Below are 27,293 nucleotides of genomic sequence, written 5' to 3'. Positions count from 1 at the left end.
AAAAGCGCATTTCTTTCTCGTATATATACACAGAGAGAGAGACAGAGAGAGAGAGAGAGAGAGAGAGGAGAGAGATAGGGTTTGAGTTCGATTGAGAAAATTCTGAAACAATGGCTGGTGGAATCGCATCGAGGTCGGGAGGCATCTTGAAGTTTCTTAATCCTAAACTTCGGCTCCAGCCTTCCGATATCCAGTCTGCCGCCCTGTGGGGTGTCGCCGGCGCCACCTCTGCTCTTTGGCTTGTCCAGGTTCCGTATATCCCCTCTTCCTCCTTTTCTTTTTACTTTTCTAATTTTGGCCTTCTGTATATCTTCTCTCCCACGATTATTGTTTCCAGGCCATGAAACAAAAATATTCATCGAGTTCTGGTGATCTTGTTTGGTTCAAGATTGCGCCGATTTTACACCTTAGATTTCTACGTTATTGGATGCGATTGGTAATTTGAATCGAACCAACAAAAGAATATCGGTATTTTTTTTTTTTTTTATAGACTTCTATTTGTATTCTCGATTTCGATTCTTGTTTCTGGGTCTTTAGACGTTCAGTCTTTTGGAATAATTTTAATGCTACTATTTCAATTGGACGAACTACTTTACGAACAATCTGCGTCAAATTTAAAATCTTAATTATTACATATAGGTTTATATGAGATATTAGTTTAATTAATGAGCTTGTGAAAGTCGTTTTCTTTCTTTAGATGGTGATGTTATAAGTGTGTTGGGACTGATATTTGAATTAGAGCTTGAGAGTTATGGATCTTATACTTAGCTTCTTTTGAATAAATGTTATACGATGGGGGTAACTGGTCTTTTTCCAAATTTTCTCCTCAAACCAGTGCTTAGAAAAGTGTCTTTGTATTTCAGCGCGATTAAATGATTCTCACAGGTGTCGTTTTGAATGGCATATGTACAATATTAGCACTGTGTCATCATGGTTTACTGCAGCATCTTTTTTGTTTGACCTTGGTGACATGCATTTGGCAATTCTAGCCTAATGATTTTCATACATACATATATACATAAAAATGTATGTAAGAGAAACTTGGAAGCGTTGGGGTAACTACAAGTCAGTTAAGAGAGAAATTAGCTGGATCTTGTTCCTCTTACTTCTTAATCCATGTGCAAGGACACTAGTTGTTCTTGATACTTTTAAGGGTAATCTTGTCCTATTTCTTGTGAGAACATTTATTTTCCTCTATCAACTCATATCTGCATTGGATCCTCTACAGTTCATATATGCATTGGATAATTTTTACCTTAGTTCTCTTGTTAGTTTATAATCACATTTTCTTTTCAGTGGGCTTAATTTGACCGTACTTTGTTTTAATTTCATCCCAATATGTAACAGCCTTTCAACTGGTTGAAGAAGACATTTCTAGAGAAACCTGAACCTGAAGCGCAGTGATTTTGGTGCAGAATCTTACTGGAACTTTGTATGGCAATTCTTCTGAGTTTGGCGAGCAAACGGGGTAGATTCCGTATGAATAATGTTTTAGTTTCTGTTGCTTGTTTGTAGCTTTCTCTGGGGGCCTGCAGCACAGTAACTTGTTTATGACGATTTTCTTTCACATAATTTCATGAAGTTCTGTTGACAGACATGTATGAGCTGGGCCATTATCTTTCCCATTGGTGGTCTTTATTATTTGTTGACTTCTTTTTGTTGTGAAACCCAAGTCTGAACTGGATGGTTGAGTCCAGGCACTCCCTTGTTTACCATTGAACATTTTTTTTTGTTCTTTATTTTCTTTGGTCAAGACCATAGCACATTTTTCCAACTCAACATCAATTCATTCAGAACAAACTTAAGGCTGAAAAGATGATTCACTCGGGCCCTCACTCCTAACTGTTCCTTAGTAGAACTGCATAATTGTTGACTGAGAAATAATCAGATTCTGGCGCAGAATTTATCAATATGTACCCATCTCCTTTCTGGTAAAACATCAGAGTTGTTTCCACCAGAGCCATGGAAGAAACCAAAATCAGCTGCTTGCTACGATGACCCCAACCTAATCAAGAGTAGAGGGCAGTTCCAACTCAAACAAGACCACCTGTTCTTTATTTTTTTTTTTTAAGGAGTTCTGATTCTCATAAGGACAATAGGGGTGAATTGGATATGGTTTGAATGGAACAGGGATTTTTCAGCTCTAGGAGTGTAGAGAAAATTATAAAAGTTAATTGGGGGGAGGGGGGACGGTGATCAAGGGAGTTTCATTTCTTGCCAAAAGAACTAGTCATTTGCCAAGTTGGTAGAAATTGGGGGAGAAATGGGGGGGAGATGATCCGAATAAACCTGGATTCCAATTCCACATGTTAGTCGGCTATAAATAATTTTGAGTCATGAATTCTATCGTATAAAAAGAAGGGGAGGACAAATTTATGACGATACGTTAAAATCTATTTTATAATAAAAATAGTTTTACGATTTTATATATTATATCACTTTACATCATTTCTAAGTTTATTTTTATGAAATATTTTTATAACTAAACCATTTCTTATCATATAATTCTATTTTCATATTGTCTCACCACAATGGGTGTGACACACTACCAACCTTTGAATCCGTACAGATCTTCTCATTTCATAGAGAGAGACCTATACCAAGAAGGGAAAAACGACAAGATGAAAACGTGAATCCAATTGAGTCTCCCATTGGACGGTGTAAAGCCTTGTTTGACGCACCACGTCCCAAAGAGGAGCTCCTAGCTCTTGCAATTAATAATTTAATACCTTCCATTCACCTATCATAGGAGAAAGAAAAAGAAACCCGAAAAAAGATGAGCGAAACAGCGACTAATCGGGGGCTGCACTTCGTTTTAGTGCACGGTCTAGGCCATGGAGCCTGGTGCTGGTACAAGGTCCGGTCTCTCATGGAGACATCCGGCAACCGGGTTACTTGCCTCGATCTTAAAGGCGCCGGTATTCATCCTTCTCATTCCAATACTGTTCTCACTTTGCACGACTATGATCAGCCACTTGCTGATTTTTTATCCAAATTGCCCCAAGATGAAAAGGTACGTACATAAATACACTACTGATTTTGCAGAATGAACCGTCTCTTCTAAATATATATATATATATATATATTGTGTTTGTTTATTGCCTGCAGGTGATATTGGTGGGACATAGTTCGGGAGGTTTGAGCCTGACGGACGCAATTCACAGGTTCGCTCCCAAAATTCACATGGCCATCTACGTCGCAGCCTGCATGTTACAGCATGGTCTCTCTACGGATCAAGATATCAAAGATGTGATTTTTCTTTCTTCTTTTCTTCTTCTTGATCTTTTATGTTATACCCTATGTAGAAGTTCCTCGTGCTTCCCCCGGTAGACATGGCGACAGGTATATATGCAGCAGGAAGCATATGGCTAGATTTCCAACTCTTTGCCCTCTAGCATGCCACAAACAGAGGGTTTTATTGAAAAAAAAAAAAAACTGAAAATCCAATGAGAGATATGATAAAATTCATACCTTTAGGACCCAAAAAATATGTGTAAAAAACCTTTTAGTACTTGACCCTAATTTCTAGATATTGAAGAAGTGGATACAATATTAAGATCGGTTAATATAGAAACGCAACCTGCATATTCATCGTTATCTTTAATAGTGGTAAATTTGCAGGGTCGTCCAGATTTACCAAATTATGTTTATGAGAAAGAATATAAGTTGGGCACCAATCAGCCTCCGACCGGTATCATAATGAAGGTGCAATTTCAACGCCAACTTTTGTATAATCTGAGCCCTAAAGAGGTGAGCAGTAATTAATTTTCCTGTTCGGCTATATTTCTAAGGTCTCTCTGTACATTCTCCCCCAACACTCTTTCCCTCGTACGTCTTCTTCATTTTAAATTTTATCATCTTCAATCACATATGTTAATGTGACACATTTTAAGTAACCGTCCATTTAAATTGTGACATAAAACCACTTAAAATATATCACATAAACATAACAATATGACCTCCATGATCAGGACGCCATTTTAGCATCAATGCTGCTGCGGCCGGGACCAATGCGAGCGGTAGGAGGAGCTCGTTTTGCAGGTGGACCAGATGTTGATGGAGTGCCGCGCGTATACATCAAGACAATGCAGGATCGAGTTCTGAAGCCAGAGCAACAAGATGCTATGATCAAAAGATGGCCTCCGTCCAAAGTCTTCGCTTTGGAGAGTGATCATAGCCCCTTTTTCTCCACTCCCTCAGAGCTCGTTGCCTTTCTACTTGAAGCAACAGCTGCCATCAAATGCACTTTGGATTGTGTTTAGCAGAGGGTGCTGCTCTCTTGCATATTTCGTAATCAAAAGATAATCAAACATCATTCAAAACGACTTGTTCCTTGTCATTCCCCAAAAGTACTTCGAAAGTACCCCGCGCATCTGCATGGAATGGAAAACCAACTCATTTTCCCCCAAGTTCTCAAACCAAAGGAATTCTTTTTTCTTTATTTTTCTTTTTGGCAGGATGATCCCTTCAGGCCCCAAATACATAGGTTGGTTTTCTTATTTGAACTTCACCGCATCCGGTTTAAAGAATAAAATTTGTGCTCAACCATCAACCATGAACTATTCTTTACAATGAAATGAGGTGAGAGAAAGAGAGAGAGAGAGAGAGAGAGAGAGAGAGAGAGAGAGTTTAGTTTGTTTTTTAAATGTATTTTTCCCATTTATTCTTTACTTGTATATAAACGATAAATCTATTCATTAATAATACACTGAAGGAATATCTTTATTCATTTGGACTCTAGTCATAATATGGTATTAGTAGTCTTAATATGGTATCAGTAGTATTTTCTTCTTCGACTTTTCTCGGAGATGCTTCAAACCCTTACTTTCGTCATCATGGAGATAGTCCAGGGTCTCTGTTGTTCACTCAAGTTCTTACAGGTGACAACTACCATACATGGCGTAGATCCATGCCCATGGCTTTGACTGCCAAAAACAAGGTTGGTTTCATTGATGGTTCCATTTCTCCAGCTTCGAACACCTCTTCTATGTTTTCTTCTTAGACAAGATGCAATGATATGGTCCTATCCTGGCTCCTCAATCCCCTGTCTAAAGAGAATGCTGCCAGAGTGATATATGTAGAGTTAGCCATGGAAATGTGGTCTAATCTTAGAGAAAGATTTTCTCAAAGTAATGGACCACGAATTTCTCAACTACAGAAAGCCATTGCTTCTCTCACACAAGATGACCTCTCTGTGAGCTCTTATTTCACTCAAATGAAAGGCCTATGGGATGAGTTGATTAACTATAGGCCATTACCTGTTTGTTCATGTGGAGGCTTACGTACCTTGGTAGATTTGCAACAACAGAAGTACGTGATGCGTTTGTTGATGGGACTCAATGATTCCTACTCTCACGTTTGTGGCCAGATCCTTCTTATTAAACCACTTCCTCCTATTAACAAAGTTTTCTCCCTTGTTCTTCAAGAAGAACGTCAACATGAGATTGGATCGGTTTTACTCCCAAACATTCAGTCTGCTGCTCTTTCTTCTTGTGTTAAAACTCCAAATGCAAGTATAATCGTCGAGAGAAACCTGTTTGCTCCCATTGTGCCATTCCAGGACACACTGTTGATAAATGCTTCAAGCTGCATAGATATCCTCCTAGATATCGATCCAAAGCCAAACCTTCATCTTCATCTCATCAAGTTACCTCATCTGACTCCAGTTCTACCTCGCCTCTCACACCACAACAGTGCCAACAGCTTCTTGCTCTTCTCAATTCTGAATCTCATGCTTCTCCATCACAAATAGCCAATGTAACATCCTCTTCTTCTCTTCAACACCTCTCGGGTAAATTTTCTTCCACCTTGCCTTCTCAACATTCTATGTTTTCCATCAAAGAAATTCATAATTCATCTATTGGTTCTGATGATTGGATCACTGACACTGGTGCTACGGATCTTATTTTCCATTTTATTTCCCTATTAACTTCTTCTCAACCTGTTCATAATCTGTTTGTCAAATTGCCTAATGGAATTTCTGCCCTAGTCACTCATTTGGTTCCATTCATTTGTCACCATCTCATGTCTTAAACAATGTGCTATGTGTACCTTCCTTTCATTTTAATCTTCTATCTGTCAGTAAGCTCACCAATTCTTCTTCCTGTTCTATAATTTTTTTGTGTGGTGCTTGCTTTATTCAAGACCTCATCCATTGGAGAATGATTGGGAACGGTAAAGTCAAGGAAGGATTATACTCACTACAGCAACCAGATCATCCTGTTGACTCAAAAGATGTCTCTCAATCTTGCTTCTATTTCACATTCTATTAATTCTTCTAGTCATAGTAGTTTTGATGTTTGGCATAAAAGGTTGGGTCATCCCTCCTTTTTTAGAATGAAATTGTTATCTCATATAGTTTCTCCTATTCCCAATAACAATCTTACACATTGTGATGCTTGTCCTCTTACTCAACACAAGAGATTAACTTTTCCTTCTAATAGTCAGAATACTTCTACTTGTCCTTTTGAACTTATACATTGTGATATTTGGGAGCCATTTCAGTCTCAATCCATAGATGGTTTTAAGTATTTTCTAACCATAGTAGATGACTACTCTTTTAGCATTTGGGTTTACTTATTAAAATCCAAATCTGATCCTCGAGTCCTAATACAACATTTTAATGCTATGGTTGAAAATCAATTCAGTTCCAGAATTAAGATCATTCGTACTGGCAATGGCAATGAGTTTGCTATGCATCATTTTTTTTCCCAACTGAAGGAATCTTGCATCAGCTATCATGTGTAGCTACTCCTCAACAAAATTCAGTTGTTGAAAGGAAGCATCAGCACATTCTTAATGATGCTCATGCTCTCCTTTTTAAAATCTTTCTTTAATTTTTTTGGTCTGATTGTATCCTTATTGTAGTGTATTTGATCAACAGAATTCCTTCTACTTGGTTGGCCAATAAGACTCCATATGAATTGATCTTCAACAAACCACCTTTATATTACCATCTCAAAGTATTTGGATCACTTTGCTATGCTTCCACTCTTGCTCATAACAGATCCAAATTTGCTCCCCGAGCTCATAGATGTATTTTCTTGGCTATCCTCTTGAAACTAAAGGACATAAACTCTATGATCTTGATTCTCATTCAATTTTTGTCTCTTGAGATGTTGTTTTTTATGAACAAATCTTTCCTTTTCAATCAATGTCTAAAAATCTCACTCATATTCCCACTGCGTCTTCTCTTATTCTTCCTTAACCCATTCCTGATATTTCTGAACACACTCCACCTGTTTCTCCTAAACCTAATCAATTTGATAATATTCTCATTCCTTCTAATCCTTCAACCAGATAATCTTCTAGAGTACACATGCCACTTGGTTTTTTGCAGGATTACCATTGCCATTTGGCATATTCACAGGATTGCTCTTCTTCTTCTCCAATCAATATTTCTGGTCCTTTATCAGGTAAGTAATATCCTCCTTCCAATTTAATTTCATATTCTCATTTGTTCATAACCACAAAGCATTTGCCTTAGCCATTTCCACCAATTTGAACCTCAATATTATCACGAAGTTGTTAAGTTTCCTCATTTGGAGACTTGTTATGGCTTAGTGTTGCCCAGATGACTAACACAAGAGGGGGGGTGAATTGAGTTGCATTTAAAAAAAATAACAATTATAAATCAAATATATAATATAAAATATAAACAAAATATGAAATAACAATAAATATAAAGAGTAAGGGTAAAAGAGAAGCAAACTCAGTATGTTAACGAGGTTCGGCCTCACTGCCTACGTCCTTGCCTCAAGCTACCCCTTGAGGATTCCCAAATTCACTATTCAACCTCCTTCAGGTGGAGATAGAAACCTATTACACCTTTGAACAACACCGCTACAAAGGATCCGTGTAGAACACCCTCTACACTTGTAATCACCTTACACGTGGTGATTCAACTATTTCCCATGTAAAATACTTTCTACACACACAAGGGTTATATACACCCTTTTTCTGATACAAGAGCTGATAGTGGGTAGGTTATCAGAAAACACTCCTCAATGAGTGAAATAAGAACAATACAGCGCAAACTATATCTCTCAAAATGAACAAGGATTAAGGCTCAATACTTAGAGAAGAAAGAATGAGAGCTTTGAATGAATGTTGTATGCTCTTGGTGTTGTGAATGTGAAGCTCTCAAATGATCTATTTATAGGCATATGAGACTTCATATTCAAATTTAAAAAATTCAAATTTAAAAAGATTCACATGTCAAAGACAACATCATTCACTTTTTCAAAAAATTCAAATAAAAGGTTCTTCTTTTTCAATTGTCAAAGACAACATCATTCACTTTTTCAAAAAAAATCAAACCTAATCTTTTACTTTTGGCATATGACAAAATGAGCACACTTTCCTTTTCAAAAAATTCAAACCTAATCTTTTACTTTTTGTATATGACAAAATGAGCACACTTTACTTTTCAAATTTTTCAAACAAAATCATCTACCTTTTGTATAAGTCTAAAAAAGTATCAATCACTTTTGAAAATATTCAAATAAAACATGCACATGTGAAAGATGACAATCAATCATCTTTAATATTTTCAAAGTTCAACCCTTTAATCAAGGCATGCACATGCAAAAGATGACAATCAATCATCTTTCAAAATTTTCAAAAATATTCATGCACATGTGGAAAATGTATTTTAATGCTTTATGATAAAATATTAATTTTGAGCATTAATCCTAATTTCGAATTTTAAGAGATTTACAATATTACTCTATGACTTTAATGTGAACTTGTTTCCTTCTTGCTCATGCTTGGTTCTTTGATGTGCTTGATTCCATTGTGTGAATAACTTGAGCTTGAAACTCCTTTATTCTTTGAATTCATTTGTTATCATCAAAATCCATGTGTAGATTTATAATCACATGAAACTTGAAATCTTGGGTTCAACACTTAGGAATTTGTAGCTTTGGAATATAACAATACATGGACTTTAACCACTCTTCCACCTAGAAAGCAGACAATTGGATGCAAATGGGTCTATAAAGTGAAGCTTAGATCTGATAGATCTCTTAAGAGGTATAAGGTGAGATTGGTTGCGAAGGGCTTCACACAATAGGAAAGTGTTGATTACTTTGACACTTTCTGTCCAGTTGTTAAAATGGTTACAGTGAAATGTCTTTTAACTATAGCAGCAGTTAAAAGATGGTATATAATTCAATTAGATGTCAATAATGTTTTTCTCCTTGGCGACTTGTTAGAAGAAGTCTATATACCTTCAGGATTTGGTAATAAAGGTGATACTAGAGTATGTCAGCTCAATAAGTCATTATATGGCTTGAAATAGCCCTCAAGACAATGGTTTGTTAAATTCTCTTCTACCATCATTGAACATGGTTTTATGCAATCAAAGGCTGATTACTCTCTTTACTCGATCTCGTGGTTTTGATTTCATTGCTTTGTTGGTGTATGTTGATGATATTTTCATTGCAAGCAATGGTATAGAATCTGTCAATTCTTTCAAGACATTTATTGATCAAAAGTTTAAACTTAAAGATCTTGGATCTTTAAAATACTTTTTGGGATTGAAAGTTGCTAGAAACAACACTGGACTTTCTCTTTCTTAGAGAAAATATGCTTTAGACATTTTATCAGACGATGGTTATTTGGGTTCCAAGCCTGTCAAGACTCCCATGGAACAAAATCTCAAACTTTCTCAATCTAAGGGGCCTTTTGTAGATGATCCTACAGCCTATAGACGTTTGGTGGTTGGGCTACTTTACCTTATCATAACCAAACCAGATATCACCTTGTTGCTCATACACTCGGTCAATTCATGAATTCTCCTAGACAGCCTCATTTACATCCTGCTTATCGAGTACTATAATTAGGGGTGACAATATGTTATACGACCCTTTAACCCAACACAAATACGATACGATAATAGCAGATTAGAGTTTAGTCTTAATGTGTTCAGGTCAAAATGGATTGACCCATTAAAACACGATTGCTTAATGGGTTGATAACGGGTCAACCCGTTTTGACCCATTATAACCTACTATGACACGTTAAAAAAGTTAAAATTACAATTATACTCTTATACTTAAAAGTAAAATTGTTAGAATTTTAATTTCGATATTTTTATTATTTGGATTGTAATTTTAGACTTGTAATTATTTTTATAATTTTTATAAATATTGTGATTTTAATATTTATATAAAATTATACTAAATTTAATCAGGTCAAATAAGTTAATTTCGGGTCTATTCAATCGATTTACATAAACATTTTGAAACGGGTCATATTGTATCGTGTTAACTTATTTCGTAATATTCATTAATAGTTCAAAATGGGTTAACACGACACTACCCGTTATGTTAATAGGTCGTATTAGAATTTGAGATTTTGACACGATAAGCTTAATAGATCGGATTAAGATTAACTTATATAGTATAATATGCATATTTTGACACAATCCGTTAACACAATTTGACACCCCTAACTACAATACATCAAGACTCTACCTAGTCAAGGGTTGCATTTTCCTCCTAATTCCACTCTTTATTAACTGCTTTTGCTGACTTTGATTTGGCTACATGTAGTGATACAAGAAGATCTATTACTGATTTTTGTATCTTTCTTGATAGTTCTCTTGTTTCATGGAAGTCAAAGAAACAACCAACAATTTCTAGATCCTCAACCAAGGTAGAGTATAGATCTATGGCCACTACTGTTTGTGAAGTAAATTGTAATTAAGACTTATTTCCTTACTTCATGACTTACAGGTCCCCCATTCTCAAGTTGCTGCATTGTATTATAACAAGAAGGTTGCTATTCACATTGCCACCAACCCCTTTTTCCATGAAAGCAAAAACATATAAAGATCGATTGTCATTTCATCTGTGACAAGATTCAAGCTGAAATTATTAGACCATTTCATGTTTCATCCCACCAACTTGCCGATTGTTTCACAGAGCCACTTGGCTTTCCTTTGTTTTCTTCTCTATTTTTCAAGCTGGGCATTACAAGCAGGAAGGGTATTAGAGAAAGTTTAGTTAGTTAGTTTAGTCAATTTTAAATTTATTTTTCCCGCTTATTCTTCACTTGTATATAAAGTACAAATCTATTCATTAATACTACGATGAAGGAATATCTTTCTTCATTTGGAGTCTAGTATAGAGAGAGAGAGAGAGAGAGAGAGAGAGAGAGAGAGAGAGAGAGAGAGAGAGAGAGAGAGAGAGAGAGAGAGAGAGTTACCATGTGAGAGGGTTGAAGTAGAAACTAATATCACCAAACAGTAAAAGAACTCATCTTCCCGTCCCAATCACATACAAAAAGATACAATTATTGACTACAACTTAAAATAAAGATCAGCAAACACAAAACTCAACAACCTGGCTCACTGGCACTCAACAAAGTCACCAACTAGAAAAAGGGCAACGGATCAGATCATGCCCCTGCTGTCCTACGGCCAACACGAGCAACAAAACCAGCTTTAATGGGAGCAACAGATCGTCCAGAACCACACTGCAAAGAGAGAAATAAAAATAACAATAACATCACCAGCAAAGGATATGGACCCTTTAAAGGATTTCTCCAGTGGCCAATAAAAGACAGGATAATTGAAAAAGGATAGTCCATGTTCAATCATGTATAAGACAATCTGAGAAAGTAGGCAAATATTCAGATAATCACAGGCCGCCTCATGAGTACTTTGCAGTATAATAATTAATAATTAATAGTAAGATTCTTATTCACTCCTAGAGAAAAGCTATCAGTAATTTTGAATTTTTTTTTTTTCAGAGAGAGAGAGAGAGAGAGAATTGGATAAGCAGTTACCTTCTCACATCGGAGAAAGAAGAGACGATTCTCCTTTGAAAGTATAGTGTCTGGACTTTTGCACCCAAGGCATATAACATACTCATCTGAAAAGAGGATTGGCATCAACAAGAATTCAAAACGCTATAAAATATAAAAACAACAGATATTGGTTAGGTGGCATAAACTAAAAGGATGGCATCTCCTGAGACAGACAGCTCCTTCACCTTGTCAAGACAAGATGAGAGTGTGTTCTGTTCTAATTTGTGTGTATTGTGTGACGCAGTGGATATATAAAGGACAGACTGTTAAATCATATTTTAACAGTCATATTTTTTTAGACTCATTGCAGTCCATGTACATACCAACTTAGCAAGGCAGCAAGAATAACAGTCTCCAGTACCAACAGTTACACCAACTGTTTATAACAGAGAAAACAACTACACGAGATGCTTACTGATATATCGACGCAGGATTCCTTCGAAATTCTTGGGAGCAAATCTTCCCTTCACAACTAGTCTTTGCTGCCCATCTAGTGATCCGCTTGTCCCCAGTTCAGCCAGCAAAAAAGCCATCACGTGGTCTGGCTGCCGATGCATTCTTTTTTATTTTTTGAAGGAAGACAAAAGGCCAAAGAGTTAAAAGCCAAAAATTTTACACAAAACGCATTGGGAAAAACCAACAGTTCTAAAGAAATTCTTTGGATAGACACAAGTCAAAATCCAGTAAGGCAATTATTCACACTGGAAAAATGAAAAATATTGGAGAAGAGTCAAAGCCAACAATCTCCCCATGCAGCATATTATTAGAGCAAGGTCAAGATGTGTCTGAGGAGAGCATATACTGTGTTCTTGGCACAGTAAATAATAAAAACAATTTTGTAAATGCCATATTTTTCCAGAATGTGGCCTTTTATATACACCACACACAAACATAAATATTATTGGGAACAAAGGAAGAAGAAGATTGTTAGGAACATACACAGTAAAAATGTAAATGCCATTAACAAGAACATATCCCTTTTTTATGAGTAACAAGAAGCATATCTGTAAATTCAACAAAATTCAGAAATACGTAACCACAAATTATTTGAGTTCCTAAAATAGGGAGGAATAGTTAATACTTAAAAGGAAATCAAACATACGTCTTGCAGAGATCCATGAAATTCACAAAAACAGTTTTCTTTGTGCCCTCACGAAGAACTTGGGGAGGCCTCATAACAGTCCTACGCCTGTCTCCTGCCAGCTCAGGATTATTCTCCCGAAGAATGTTAAACACCCTACCAAGAAGCTGAACACATTAAGAGAAAAAATCATTCAGTAATGAGACATGATAATATATGAACATGGACTCAACATCGTCTGAAAAATACTGAAGAGAAAAAATATCCTATTATACATAAGCAGAGAAGAATTATGGACTTGCAAACAGCCTGCTAAATAGACACCCTCATCTTCCAATAGATTAATATGATAAAGGTTATGATACAAGCCATACAATTTAGATCAACCAGTATGCAGCCATGACAAAACTAGTTGTCATAAAAAATGTAAGCACATGCTGCGTTCAAGCAAATTAAGATTAAAAACTGGTGAGGCCTTGCCATTATGGGAGAGCAGAAAATTCCGCATGGAAGAATGAAAAGAATAGTAGTAAGAGATTTTTGGCCCCAAGGAGATAAGTTTCAAGCAACAGCAGACAGAATCCAAGTGATGGCAACCAAAAGACATAAGCAAGCTACTTTGGCAACATGCAAGAACAAGCCACTGCAGAACTTAGGCACTAACAAGTTACACCAGTATCAATGACATGAGTGGGATCTAAATTATTCATAAACAAATGTCAAGTTCATTCTGATGTGCCACCAACATAAACTATAAAGATACTGAGCTCCCTTATACTTTCTTCTAGGTAACACAAGCTAAACACTTTAACATAAAACCCAGCGATAAACCTAAAAAAGAAAGGAATGATTCATAGTCATCTCATGAGAACACATGCTCCTATAAGAGGCATCTATAAACTTAATAAATAAAAAATAAACTGATGAATAAATGTAAAACATAGAAACTTAGAAGGACAACATGCACTTCAAACGAAAGCTCATGTAACATCAAAATAAACAATATACCTCCTCATATTCATAATCACGATCACTTCCTTCCCAAGGATAACGTGGCTGTAGCACAGTTCCTTCTCCTTCCTCATCCTCACCAGCATGATCTAGAAGGGAAAGGAAATAAAATATATATAGTTCTAATACATTAGCATAAGATTATTCAAATATTGCAAATGCAAAAAATTACCTTCCACATCTTCCCCTGCATCTCCACTCTCATCATTGAACGAACTGGTTTCAACCTACAATAAGCCCAAGACTCAAGATTTACTTTGTGACAACATGTAAAACACACCCAGCCGTATATATTCACCCAAACGGATACATATAGGTTCAATGTAGATATCATGAACACTTACTGCCTTCTTCTTTTTCTTTTTCAAACCAGAGAAAGTACTTTCAAGCCCGTCAGAAACTGCAAGCGAGGAAAAGATTAAGCCTCTAGCTAGGTTACGCACATAGCGGCATACTTTTGCCTATATTAAACTAAGGAACTGCACAGAAAAAATAGGATTCATTCAATTTTAGATACCTGACAAGTTTTCTGTCTGCTCAGCCAAATTCTCAACAGAATCATCAGCAGTATCCTGAATTATGACCTTCTTCTTCTTCTTCTTTTTAGTAGGATCAAACGGGGCAATCTGCAATACATGGATTCATTCAAGGAAAAAAATACAACTCAAAACTGTAGTCATGGAGAAACAACTTAGCAGTGAAGTGATTCGCGTCAATAAACTACCAACCAAACCCGGGACTATTTTCTTAGGTGGGTTGTAACAGGCAGACAATCTTGGGGGTTTCTCCAACATGTCAATAAATGCCACAAGAGGGTTGCCTAAATAAAGTTTATAAAATATGCCTAGGTACATCTAAATCAGTTAAACAGGTTTGTTTCACCAATAGTATTGTTCAGCATGTTGCAGAATAGTTCGAAATAAATTCAATAACTTACATCCGCCACTTCCTCCTTCACATCATTGGGAAAATCGTCTGCCATGATTGCTACAAAGCAAGTAAAACTAAATTAGCGGATTAGACACCAAGTAAACAAAAAAACAGAAACAAACACAAGAAGGCACAATCCCAGGATTCCACATGCTAGAAAGAGAACCCAAAATTGTTCCTGTGTTGAAAATATCACCAAAATCACACCCAGAAATACACCTAATAATTAGGAAAAAAGAAAAAAAAGGTTGTCGTGAGAGGAAACCTTAAGAGATAAAAGGCAGCGTGGGAGAGAGTTTCCTGCACTCGAACGGAAAACGAACACACTTTTGGCTGAAACTGTTGTAATCGCTGTTCAGAGCAAATCGCTTCGCTATCGCGTCTGCGTTACTATCTTCAAGAAACCCCGATGCCCTTGATAGACGTGGCGATCCTTCGCTATTTATTCCTCAAAACCTGTTTCCGGTTTGTTCTCGGAAAACATCTAGTCCGTTCAGCCTAGGCCCACATTTCGGAATCTGAATTCTTTTTCAAGCCCAAATTTTCCCGGGCTTCCCATATGGGTTTTGGACCTGACATCTCAATTGGGCTTTCTTACTCGAAAGTTAAAACTGTGTTGGGCGGCCCAGACTAGTCTTGTCAGTTTTGCTATATATAAATACAGTCGTATACTAATCTGTATACGAATACTGATTTATTCATACTTAAAATTTAAATTAACATTATTTTTAATAAAATTTACTTTTTGATCAATCACATTATATTAATATACAGATTAGTACACAATTATACTTATAACTATACTTTTCCAATGGAATAAGAGGAGCTGTCAAAGGGGCACCTATTTGCATCTAAAAAGCGGTACGGTCTGACGATCCCTTGCTGCATCAGTAAGTTATAGGACAAGTAAGTTATAGGAAGCAAAAGCTAATGTAATGCTATTTATATATAAATTATGTAGGCTAGGCCTTTTCTTTCAAAAAGCCGCTTCAAAAAAGAAACCGGGGCTTCTATGGATATCTTTGATTGGATGGAGACAGATGTATATATATATATATATATATGAGAAAAGCTTGGGATTGGATGGTGTAAAACGGATTTTCACAATAGCCAATGATAAACTGCCACATAGACACTTTTGGAAAACTTAGAACACCTAATCAATATGTTTCCTCTTAATCTTTCTCCGTCCCCATCCCTCTGTTTCCTCTGAACCCAAGAACCACCCTCTTTCTCTCCATTTTTTGCTCGATCCCACATGACGAACAAAAGCACCATCAACGATGAACAAAGGAACGTCGTCCCTCCTCCCACTATGACTCACGCTACTCGTAATCTCATAGCCACCCAAAAACAGAGCAAGATTTCCTTAGCACTAAGCCTTCTTGACGTAGCTTTGGCCCTCTCGTTGGGGCTCAAGCAGGCCCTAGAGCTTAAAGCCAGGGTTTTGCTATATCTACGAAGGTTCAAGGACGTGGCTAGTATGCTCCAAGACTACATTCCGAGCCTGAAAATGGCTAATGATTACTCGTGATCTCTTTCATCCGAGAGCTTGTCCTAACAGTTCTTGAGGGAGTGAGTCAAGCTTCTTGGGTTTGATAACTTGTCCTCCAACTAGGCTTGTTGGGATCAAGATCCTAGTTTCAAGTGCTTCTCTATCTCGGACTTGAAGAAAAAAGTCATAGAAGGATATGCAAAAACTGCGACAAAGATGAACGATGAAGGTAAAAGACTAATCTATTATCTAGATTTATTCCAATCCAATTAATCAATTGGCTTTGAATTACTATACGTTTGTTCTTTCTTATGATTTTGTTTAATGTAAATCCGGCATGTTAGATTGGTTTGAGTAAATGCACAGCCTGCCATCATGAAACTAGTCGATCGCTTGTCACCTATTAATATCCACTTTAATTTATTAGCCTCATTCACTACTGCATAAAGAAAATTAAACTCTTATATTTTAAAGTAGAAGAAAAGACAAAAATTGATCATAGGAAGTTTTGTAATTTTCAAAATCTAGTTGCGACTCAATCGGTCGTTTCCCCAAGTGCAAACTCGCTCAGTGCTAAGGAAATACCTCTGTTTGCTGGCGTCCAGTGTGAGTCATCGTGGGAGCAAGGACGTCGTTCCTTTTGTTCATCATCGACGTTGCTTGTGTTCATCGTGTGGGATCGGGCAGGAGATGGAGACAAAGAGGGTAGTTCTCAGGTTTGAAGGAAACGAATGGGGAAGGGAGGAAGATTCGGAGGAAACATATTGATCGGGTGTATGCTAGTTCTTTCTAAGTTTTCCTAGAGCGTTTACGTGGCACCTTATAATTGGTTATTGTGAAAATCTCTTTTACACCCACCTGTCCCCAAGCTTTTCTCATATAAAAAGTATGTAATGAGGAATCTTTATACATAACCAGTCTTTACTTAACTCGGCCTAAACAATGCCCAAAGACTCCCATGTCTTTCTTGGTTAGACCAACCCAACTAGTGATTTTTGTCTTCCTAAATTAGGAGAGCAAGAACAAATTTCTCTTTTTTTTAGTTGGGGAGGATGGGGGGGGGGAGCATAGTAGTCAAAGAATGAAGCAAATCAAATTATTATTCCGGCATGGCTATTCCTCACAATTGCTCCTTATGATGTAGTGGAACCATGACAATTAGTAGGGCTATACATTTAGCCCGTTAACCTGACCCAAAGTGCACACAAATGGAAATAGAACACTTTCGTTTACTTTCGAATTATTTTGGGTCAAGTCGGTTAATACCCAGTAATCGAGGGGGGAGGGGGGAAAAACACCTAGAGGGCCAAAAGTCCTATCCCTTGCAGTGTCCCCAATGCCCAAAGGGCTAAAATTACTGCAAAAGGCCATATATGGCAGTAGACATAAACGAAAAGAGTAAAGGAAACCAAGATGAGCAATGTGGCAACAACATGTACAGTGGATTTACTCCCGCAAACAACATCCCCAATTAGATCTCTATAACATTGTTCAATCAGTTTCTTCGCCCATTAGTCTCTCTCTCTCTCTCTCTCTCTCTCTCTCTCTCTCTCTCTCTCTCTCTCTCTCTCCAAGTATTCTATCTTCACATAACATCAACTTTGAAATAAAATCTGTCTGGTTTTCCTTTTGAGTTTAAGCTTATCACTCAACCCTTGAAAATGCGCCTTCATCCAACCCCTCAAGTCTCTCTTTTTTGCCAATGAACCAATGCTCCATTTCCTCAGCTAAGCAGTTTCGTGATATTTTGGTAGGTTTTTCTAAATCGATTTGGGGATGGTGGGTTTTGATAGGTTAATGGATTCAAACAATGGTTTTTCTTTTCTTGCTTCAAATCCTGAGTCAAAACAAAAGAGGTACAGAGCTAGCTTCCTCAAGCAACAAAGATCTAGCATCTCTGACGAAATTGTAGATATGGGTATAAGAGAAATACTTGTCCACTAGTCATGTCAGAATACCCAAACCAAGTAGCTTACGAAATTCACAAATAACAGGTTGAGTAGGGTTGGATGAACAGTCCTAACAAGTAGGATCTCAAGGCACAGCAACATCTATGATGCAAAGATTAATGGACTTACATCATGATATATTTTTCTTCCTCATTGTAGGCATAATAGTTTACGTCTTGTCTACCTGCTTTCTATATAATACAATAGAGTAATTCTACACCTAAGCCCATACTTTCGCCCACACCACACACCGCTCACGTGGCTTTAATTTTTTTTCCTGCACAGTAATTTTACTTTATCTCTTTCAATTTCCGTGTGCCCTTGTCCCATCCGCGTCTCAAGAGTGGTTTTTCACTTTTTCATGCCTGATTCAAAATCGTCCCTCCCCACATCTCTCTCCATGATTCGCCCCTCCGCCAGTGTTGCAAATACATTTACCACAGCCTTTCACTGCCGACAACTCTGATCGACCGAAGAAACTCAAATTTGGCAGGTTGTTGTGCTACTCTGGTATAAAAGTCCTCTTTTATACCCAACTTCTCTCTCTAAAAAATTTCAATAAAACACAGAAAACATCGACATTTCTCTACAATCTAAGTGAAGAAAGTTGATACTTAAGTGGCATGAGCACAAATAGAGTTGAGTGAAAAAATTAAATTAAAAAGTTAATGCTTTTTCAATCTGAGTCGCATGAGCACAAATACACACATACAAAATGCAATGCACAGGAGCATTGCAATACAGAACTTGAGCGAAAAAATCATAATGGAGATGATGGGTTAGGTAGCAACAACTAACTCTAAAAAAAAAGAGTTCCATGACAGTGTTGCTAAAAAAAAAAATACAAAGAAAAGATTTCGCTAAGGCAAATTCAATAGAGAGAAACCTACATTTTTGACTTGATATTGCTTGTTTACTGAAATTTGTTGCTTTCTAATATTGCAGTTTTGTGGAGTGTCTCCAAGGTCCAAAATTCTTTGCTGTTATAATTTCCTCTAGAGTTCTAGGTCCATGAGAAATTGAGAATGTTACCATGCAGAGAGAGGGGCCGGGGAGAAGAAGGATTCTGCAGAGAGAGAGAAAAGCAAAGAATGAGGGAGGGGGGAGAGAGAGAGAGGGCACTCAATTCTCAAGCATTAGACCGTTTTTAAATAAACCGGTTTACCACATCATTAGTGTGTGGTGTATGCATCTAGACCAGCTTAGAGCATTAGTATTGGATTTATCAAATTCATCTTCAAAATTTGATAAAAAGTATAAATTTTTCATAAATTCAAAACCTTCATAGTTATAATTCTACATTGGATTAATAATTAGATTCATCAAAATAATAATATAATACTATTTTTTTAATAATAATATTTTTAATTTTTTTTTCATATTTTGTAATTATACTAACCATATGGACATTAATAGTTTAATTTAGTACTTAAATAATTGATTCCCAACTAATTTAGAATAAAATAAAATAAAACTATTGCATATTAAAATTAAAATAAAATATTAGTTTGAATGTAGAATAGTAGACCTTCAAATTTAAAAGAAGAACAATAAATATTGTAACTCAAAATTTTTTAAATACCCATTTAATGAATCTAATGTAGATTTATTTTAAATAAATTTATCAAAATTTAAAGATACATTGACTTTTAATGAAACCAATACTAATATTATTAAGAGTAGAATTACTCAATACAATATAAGGGAGAACGCTTTCCACCTGTAGAATAGTTATATGACTTTCATAGCATATTGTAGTTGTAGGGATAGGTAGCTACAAGTAATTTTCATGGCATATTGTAGTTGTAGGGATAGGTAGCTACAAGGGATGGGGATAGGTAGTTGAGTGGAAAGATTCTTTTGAGTTGTTTTAAAAAGAAGAAGTAATTTTCGTAGAGCTACAAAAAAACATTTACTAAGCTAACCATCTAATCAAAGTAGCAGTGTCTCAATTCAAGGAAGAGCTTTCCCACGAGAGGAAAGAGCATCTATCTACACAGTTAGTTGCCCCTACTTTGAGATATTTCCTTAGCTAGGTTGGCTCCTAGGCTAAGCAATTGTACATTAGGTGATGTTATCGGCAATGCCTCGCAGCACGGAATGTTATTCTTCCTCTGGGCTTTGGAATGGAAGAATTGGTTCAACATCAACCCCGGAGCATATAGATCCACCCGATCGATGCACGCTTGCACCAAACTCACCCAACCTTTTGGGCATAGGCATGCAAGAACCAATCCGAGTAATCTATCGCTTATTTTAAAAAATCTGTCTCCAGCAAGATAGGGCGATGCCAAAAAATCAGATTAGTGTAGGAGCGTCACTCATATTTTTTTGGCTTTCTCTCACTTTCATTTCAAAATCCAACTCGCTCCCGTCTACGTGTCCTTTGGACCCTTCACCTGCAACTAGATGTAGATTCGAACCACAGACACAAGAATTTTCAATCCTTTCCTCTAATCAACTGGGCTACTTAAACCACTTTTCTAAAATCTGTTTTCCTCGCCGCATAGCACCATACTTACCTCTTGACTAGGAAGGGAGAAGCCCTTTACTAAGAAAATATATAGGGCTATTTTTGCTAGTTTGTCAAGCTTTCGAGTAGCCCTTTCAATTGCAGCCCAGCCTAGTCTTCCAACGTGCTCAAGAACCGAGAATGGATGATAGATAATCGGATGTGAATGATATGAAGACATAGGTTTCAGCATTTCCATTTTGTACAACATCAGTACTGAACTCTCTTTGTTTTCGTTTCTGTATTTTTTTTAATTAACTGAACAGGAAGTAATCATCTGTAAATAGCATGGATGTTAGGTTAACCAATTAAGGCTGTACAGCTCAGCTCATGCACGCCCAGGATTTACGTTGATTGTGTGTACCAACTGCACGCGTTTCTGCTTGTAACTTCAAGATCATCATAGCCAGTTTTTGAGTCTCAAAATTGAAGGGGTAACTACTTTTAACGGTATTCATGATTGGGTTTTATTACATATAAATAAAATTGTGTATTAATTTATGTATTAATATTAATTTATTTATATTTAAAATTTAATCAATATTATTTTTAATAAAATTAATTTTTTAATTAATTATATTAAATTAAATATAAATTAATATACAATTGCACTTCCTTCGTATTTTTTTCATTAAATCCCTGGATTGAAAGGGTCAGGGTCTGCGGCCTCGTCCTAGGTAGACTCTCAATTGAAATGACCACTTGTCGTTTTGTGACATAAAGTCAAGAGGCAGGTTCGGTCGGCCTTCCAACCCGTAGTGCTGATAAGGAAAAAAAATTAAAAATGAACAAAAAAATGATGAATAAAATGTCGTATAGACTCCTTTCTTGCACAGAACAAACTTGGAATATTGGGATCGAATTTTAAAGTAGTTCCTTCAGACTTAAGCGGGATTGACGCACTGAGATGATCAAAACAAGTAGAACTTTGCTCCCATGCATGCACCTTTTGATTTTTTCCATAACGTACAACAAATATATATATATATATATGTATTGTTTTAGGAGTTGGGATGGTTCTAGGAAACTTCGTTTTATATATATATATATATATATATATAATTTCAAGTCAAAAGATCTTCATTTCTTCACTTGTTTCCATGCAGTTTTTGTTTTATGATCGACAGCTTTCACCCACTCAGTTTTGGCTGCATTCTCGTACCGTGGTCATTACTTCGAGAATCTAATGTCTCCTTTTTTTCTCACGTAACAATACAGTGTGCTAGCTAGCCAGCTCTCTCGTCGTCAGTCATGAGACAAAGTAGAATGGACTGAGAAAATATTTACCGGAAAGAACAAGATATTTTCTAAGCGCCGAAAGTCCTTTCCACGAAGAATTTCTTGAGCAGCTAGATAGGACGTCCATGCACAGTGTATTTAATTTAATAACTTAAAAAAAGTCTTTGCTTTGCTATATAGGCTTATAGATCATGATTCATCCTTTGTTTCAATTTATTAAACAAACTAAAGATAATAAATATTCTCCTCTAAGAAATAAATTAAAGCTTATATATAACAATGAAAGCTCATATGTGTTGTACCTTAAAATAATATTTAGGGCCTTTTTATAGTTTGGAAGATATTGAGATTAATTTAATTCAATTTAATTTTAAATTAAGTTTAATATTTAATTACTTAACTTTTAAATTACTAAACATCACCCAACTTAAAATATATATAGACATGGAACTCATAATATTTTTTAACTCAATATATCTTTACACACAAAATTTACAATTTTTTATAAATATATCTAAACTCATTTTAATATCTAAACTCATCTTAGGTAGGTTCTACAAAACTCATTTTATCATTTTAACTTATTACTATTCATAAAAAACTCAACTCATTCCAACTCAGTTAAACATCCAAATGAAGTAAGGCTCCATTTGGTTGCAAGACTCAATTGAAATCAACTCAGTTCAGTCTAATTTTAAATTGAGCCTAACATCCAAATACCGAACTTTCAAATTATTAAATTTATCTCAACTCAAAACTTCCTTATATATGAGATCCACAACTTTTTTCAATTCAACACATCTTTATACGTGGGATTTACAACTTTTTTTAATTTTTTATAAATAATACTAAACTCATTTTAATATCTAATTAAACATATCTTAACTCATTTTAAATAAATTTTACATAACTTATTTTATCTATTTAATACATTACTATTCATAAATAACTCAAATCTTAAAAGAGATTTTGAATTTGGAAATCTCATTGAATTTAATTAGATATTACTCGAAAAAATCATCCCCATAGCAAGTCGAGCTTGCACATTTTGGCATGCCTGTATTGAAAAGTCGTGTTTATTGCACGAGCATATGTTCCAAATAATTGCGTGTAATTTTCCACCAATTAAAGTGGTCAAAAGTCACGTCGATTGTCAAGAGTGCGACATTTGCAGGGTCATTACGGAGGAGGCAGATTGCGGGCAGCTACTCCTAATTGGGAAAAGAGTTTTACTATATTCAAAAACAGTCACGCATTAATTTGTGTATTAATATTGATTTATTTATACTTAAAATTTAAATTAATACTGTTTTTAATAAAATTTACTTTTTGACTAATCACATTATATTAATATATAGATTAGTGTACAATTATACTTATAATTATACTTTTCCTTGAAAAAAATTCAATTTCGAAGATTAACCTATCAAGACCTAAGACTTAATATATAATTTAAATAATTATTTTTTAAATAAATGGTGAGTTAATAAATAATATAAAAGAGGTTTTGAATTTGGAAATCTCATTCAATTTAATTAGATATTACTCGAAAAAAAAATACTCTCATGTTTTAATAATAGCTAGGGACCACGATGTACAGTATATTTAATTTTAAAATAATGATAGTCTTACTATTATTTTACTACTCTTTTACTATTTCTTTAATTTTTTAATTTTTAAAAATTTTTCTTTTACTTAATGATTAAGAAAATAACTATCAGTAAAATTATATATTTTTTAAATTTTTTCTTAATGATTAAATATATTAAAAAAATACTTAAAGAAAATTAAAAAAAAATACACTACAAGTAATAAAATAGTGGTGAACGAATGGTAAGTCTATGGATACCCTTAATTTAATAACTTCAAAAAAGTCTTTGCTTTGCTATATAGCTCATGATTCATCCATTGTTTCAATTTATTAAACAAACTAAAGATAATAAATATTCTCCTCTAAGAAATAAATTAAAGCTTATATATAACAATGAAAGCTCATATGTATTGTACCTTTAAAAAAATATTTAGGGCCTCTTTGTAGTTTGGAAGATACTGAGATTAATTCAATTCAATCTAATTTTAAACTAAGTCTAATATTCGATTACTTAATTTTTAAATCACTAAACATCACCCAACTTAAAATATATCTAGACGTGGGACTCATAATATTTTTTAACTCAACATTTCTTTACACACAAAACTTACAATTTTTTTTTAATTTTTTATAAATATATTTAAACTCATTTTAATATCCAAATACATCTAAACTCATCTTATGTGGGCTCCACAAAATTCACTCTATCATTTCAACTTACTACTATTCATAAAGAACTCAACTCATTCCAGCGCAGTTTAACATCCAAACGAAGTATCTCCATTTGGTTGCAAAACTCAAGTGAGATCAATTCAGTTCAGTCTAATTTTAAATTGAGTCTAACATCCAAACACCCAACTTTCAAATTACTAAACTCATCTCAACTCAAAACCTCCTTACACACAAGACTCACAACATTTTTCAACTCAACACATCTTTATACGTGGGACCCACAAATTTTTTCAATTTTTCATAAATAATAATAAACTCATCTTAACATCTAAACATATCTAAATTTATTTTAGATGGATTTCATATAACTCACTCTACCTACTCAATTCGTTACTATTTATAAAAAATTTAAATCTACTCAATTCAACTTAACATCCAAATATCAAACTTTCAAATTACTAAACTTATTTCAACTCAAAACTTTATTATATATAAGTCCCATAACTTTTTTCAACTCCATCTTTATATTGGAGACCCACAACTTTTTTTAATTTTTTATAAATAATATTAAACTCATCTTGATATCTAAACACATCTAAATTTATTTTAGATGAATTTTACATAATTTATTTTATCTATTTAACTCATTATTATTAATAAAGAACTCAAATCTCAAAAGAGATTTTGAATTTGAAAATCTCATTCAATTTAATTAGATATTACTCGAAAAAAATCACCCCCATCGCAAGTCGAGCTTGCACATTTGGGCATGCCTGTATTGAAAAGTCGTGTTTATTCCACATGCATATATTCCAAATAATTGCGTGTCATTTTCCACCAATTAAAGTGGTCAAAAGTCACATTGATTGTCAAGAGTGCGACATTGCAGGGTCATTGCGGAGGATGCAGATTGCAGACATCTACTGCTAATTGGGAAATCCCAATGAACCTATCAAGACCTAAGACTTAAGATATAATTTAAATAATTAAATATTTATTTTTATTAATTTATTATTTTTTAAATAAATGGTGAGTTAATAAATAATTCAAAAGAGGTTTTAAATTTGGAAGTTTCATTCAATTTGATTAGATATTACTCGGAAAAAAAAAACTCATGCTTTAAATAATTGCAAGGCGAAAGAGGCATTTTTATATCATATTTTTCTTGTCTTTTTTTTTTAAAAAAAAAAAAAAATCTAAATTCCATACGTAAACGGCCTCCCAAAAAAGTGATCAAGTGTGTACGTGGCCTTGACTATAAGAGTGAAAAATATATAATAAAAAACTTTTTAGGGCAAAAATCCAACACGTCTCTCAAAATAGTTGCTTAGATTCCAAGTTTTTGGACCAAGTAATTCAAGAGACCTCACTCTAAATAGTATATATTAAAATAAAATAAAGTAAAAAAGCCAAAATAATAATATCCATACATATTCTGGTTCAGCTGTTGTCATCAGCTGCCATATATATATCACTAAAGTCGCTGCATGGCGGAAAACATGGCCGTGGGGCTCACCCACCCCTATCCAAGCATTCACACCCTCAACTAGGTCACCATGGTTGAGGCTTCAAATTGCAATATCCGAGTAATTCAAGTTCTTCAATTCGACTGTAAATCGATTTGTTTTACTTCATAAAAAAAAATCATCAAACTTGAGCTTTCGTTTTCTTTTTTATGTTTTATATATGTATGAGAAATCCTATAACTATAAAGAGATTACAAACTGATATGACTTTATATGATACGTTAAATTTATTTTATAATATAATATTTATACCATATAAAAACATGCACATGAGTTTGTAATTTATTTTTATTGAATCTTTTTATAAATAAAGTATTTTTTTTTTAATATCAACATTGCATTTATTGTGATGACTCTGTCACGCCCTCTTCTTGTATACTTACTTTTTAATTTTAATGTTTCCATAAAAAAAAAACCACGAGGAGTACGTACCATTGCAAGTACTGTTGCAGCAACTTGTTGATATGGATATCTTTGTTTAGATGCAGAAATATTTCTTCATTGCATGCAGGGCCACCACCCTCTCCCTGCCATGGACGCCGTCAAGTCTTGCCACTCCTTTTAGGAACACAGTAGGGTTGCAAGATCTGCTGTTGAGATTCATGGTTCCATATATATAATGTGTGTGTGTGTAATTTGTATAGCTTTTGAAGATGATGATCATCAACCAGCTAGTGCGCGCTCTTTCATGTGGGTTGGATTGCTATATATTTTAAAGTTTGTTCTTGTTTATATAATATAATTTTATTTTCTTGTTACGCCTTCTCGTTTTGTACAAGAGGATTCTAATTATCTAGGTAGATATATAAGAGAATCCCACTTGGTCACGCTAGACATACATTAATCAACTCATGATGTTAATTTAATGCCCTCATGCAAACATATAATGAAATTTAACAAAGAATTTTGAAACTTTCTATTAAGTTATTGTAGGCTCTAGGTTACGTCATCTTCAGTAGAAAAAAGATAGATACATCAAATCTATCACACAGTATTTTTTATTATCCATGTGAATTTTTAGAAACACCGTTACAATTGTAAAATTTACTTTAATATATATATACTAGGTTAAGAGTACGTGTAAAGTAAATTTGTTTAGTTGAATTAAACAAGTTTTTTACAAAAATAATATGGTTATTTAAAAAAAAAAAAGCTATTCATCATTCTATGATGTGACATTAGATAATAAGTTCACAAGTGAAATATAATAAATAATTTTCAATAATCTAATATCACATCATAGGATGATGGAAGGATGAGAAAAATTAGGATGATAAGTAACATTACTCTTTTAAAAAGAAAACTTAATTAATGAATAATTTGATGCGCATATACAAAAAAAAAAACTTTAATAAATATCTTTAGATAATGATAGCCGGTAAGTATAATAATTACATATTTAGATATATTAGAAAACAAAAATATTAGTTTAAACCTAAAGTTAAGATATATTAGAATAATATAAACAAATAA

At 34.6% G+C, this 27,293-nt stretch overlaps 2 protein-coding genes across 2 annotated transcripts; one reads left to right on the top strand and one right to left on the bottom strand.

Moving 5' to 3' along the window:
• LOC122294895 (methylesterase 17-like) lies at window positions 1-4,729 on the top strand. The gene is made up of 5 exons (XM_043103878.1): window positions 1-248; window positions 1,348-3,013; window positions 3,109-3,249; window positions 3,622-3,750; window positions 3,972-4,729. The coding sequence occupies exons 2-5, from the start codon at window positions 2,777-2,779 to the stop codon at window positions 4,260-4,262; spliced, it is 798 nt and encodes a 265-aa protein (XP_042959812.1). The 5' UTR covers window positions 1-248; window positions 1,348-2,776; the 3' UTR covers window positions 4,263-4,729.
• A 6,478-nt stretch (window positions 4,730-11,207) lies between these two features.
• Window positions 11,208-15,264, bottom strand: LOC122295175 (eukaryotic translation initiation factor 2 subunit beta-like). The gene is made up of 10 exons (XM_043104261.1): window positions 15,102-15,264; window positions 14,844-14,893; window positions 14,424-14,532; window positions 14,251-14,306; window positions 14,079-14,133; window positions 13,904-13,995; window positions 12,917-13,062; window positions 12,230-12,372; window positions 11,794-11,879; window positions 11,208-11,481 (listed from the first exon to the last, which is right to left on the bottom strand). The coding sequence occupies exons 2-10, from the start codon at window positions 14,886-14,888 to the stop codon at window positions 11,404-11,406; spliced, it is 810 nt and encodes a 269-aa protein (XP_042960195.1). The 5' UTR covers window positions 14,889-14,893; window positions 15,102-15,264; the 3' UTR covers window positions 11,208-11,403.
• Window positions 15,265-27,293: the final 12,029 nt, after the last annotated feature.

Source organism: Carya illinoinensis, chromosome 14 (assembly GCF_018687715.1).
Source record: "Carya illinoinensis cultivar Pawnee chromosome 14, C.illinoinensisPawnee_v1, whole genome shotgun sequence".
Lineage (NCBI taxonomy): Eukaryota > Viridiplantae > Streptophyta > Magnoliopsida > Fagales > Juglandaceae > Carya > Carya illinoinensis.
This window is presented reverse-complemented; position numbering and strand designations above follow the sequence as displayed.

What these genes read in the sequence shown, in the direction of transcription:
- LOC122294895 (XM_043103878.1), top strand. Translation starts at nt 2,777, where the DNA reads ATGAGCGAAACAGCGACTAATCGGGGGCTGCACTTCGTTTTAGTGCAC. An exon ending in AATTGCCCCAAGATGAAAAG is followed by an intron (nt 3,014 to 3,108) that starts GTACGTACATAA and finishes TATTGCCTGCAG; the next exon opens with GTGATATTGGTGGGACATAG. An exon ending in ATAATCTGAGCCCTAAAGAG is followed by an intron (nt 3,751 to 3,971) that starts GTGAGCAGTAAT and finishes CTCCATGATCAG; the next exon opens with GACGCCATTTTAGCATCAAT.
- LOC122295175 (XM_043104261.1), bottom strand. Translation starts at nt 14,888, where the DNA reads ATGGCAGACGATTTTCCCAATGATGTGAAGGAGGAAGTGGCGGAT. An exon ending in GCAGACAGAAAACTTGTCAG is followed by an intron (nt 14,307 to 14,423) that starts GTATCTAAAATT and finishes CCTCGCTTGCAG; the next exon opens with TTTCTGACGGGCTTGAAAGT. An exon ending in TCTTTCTCCGATGTGAGAAG is followed by an intron (nt 11,482 to 11,793) that starts GTAACTGCTTAT and finishes CTCTCTTTGCAG; the next exon opens with TGTGGTTCTGGACGATCTGT.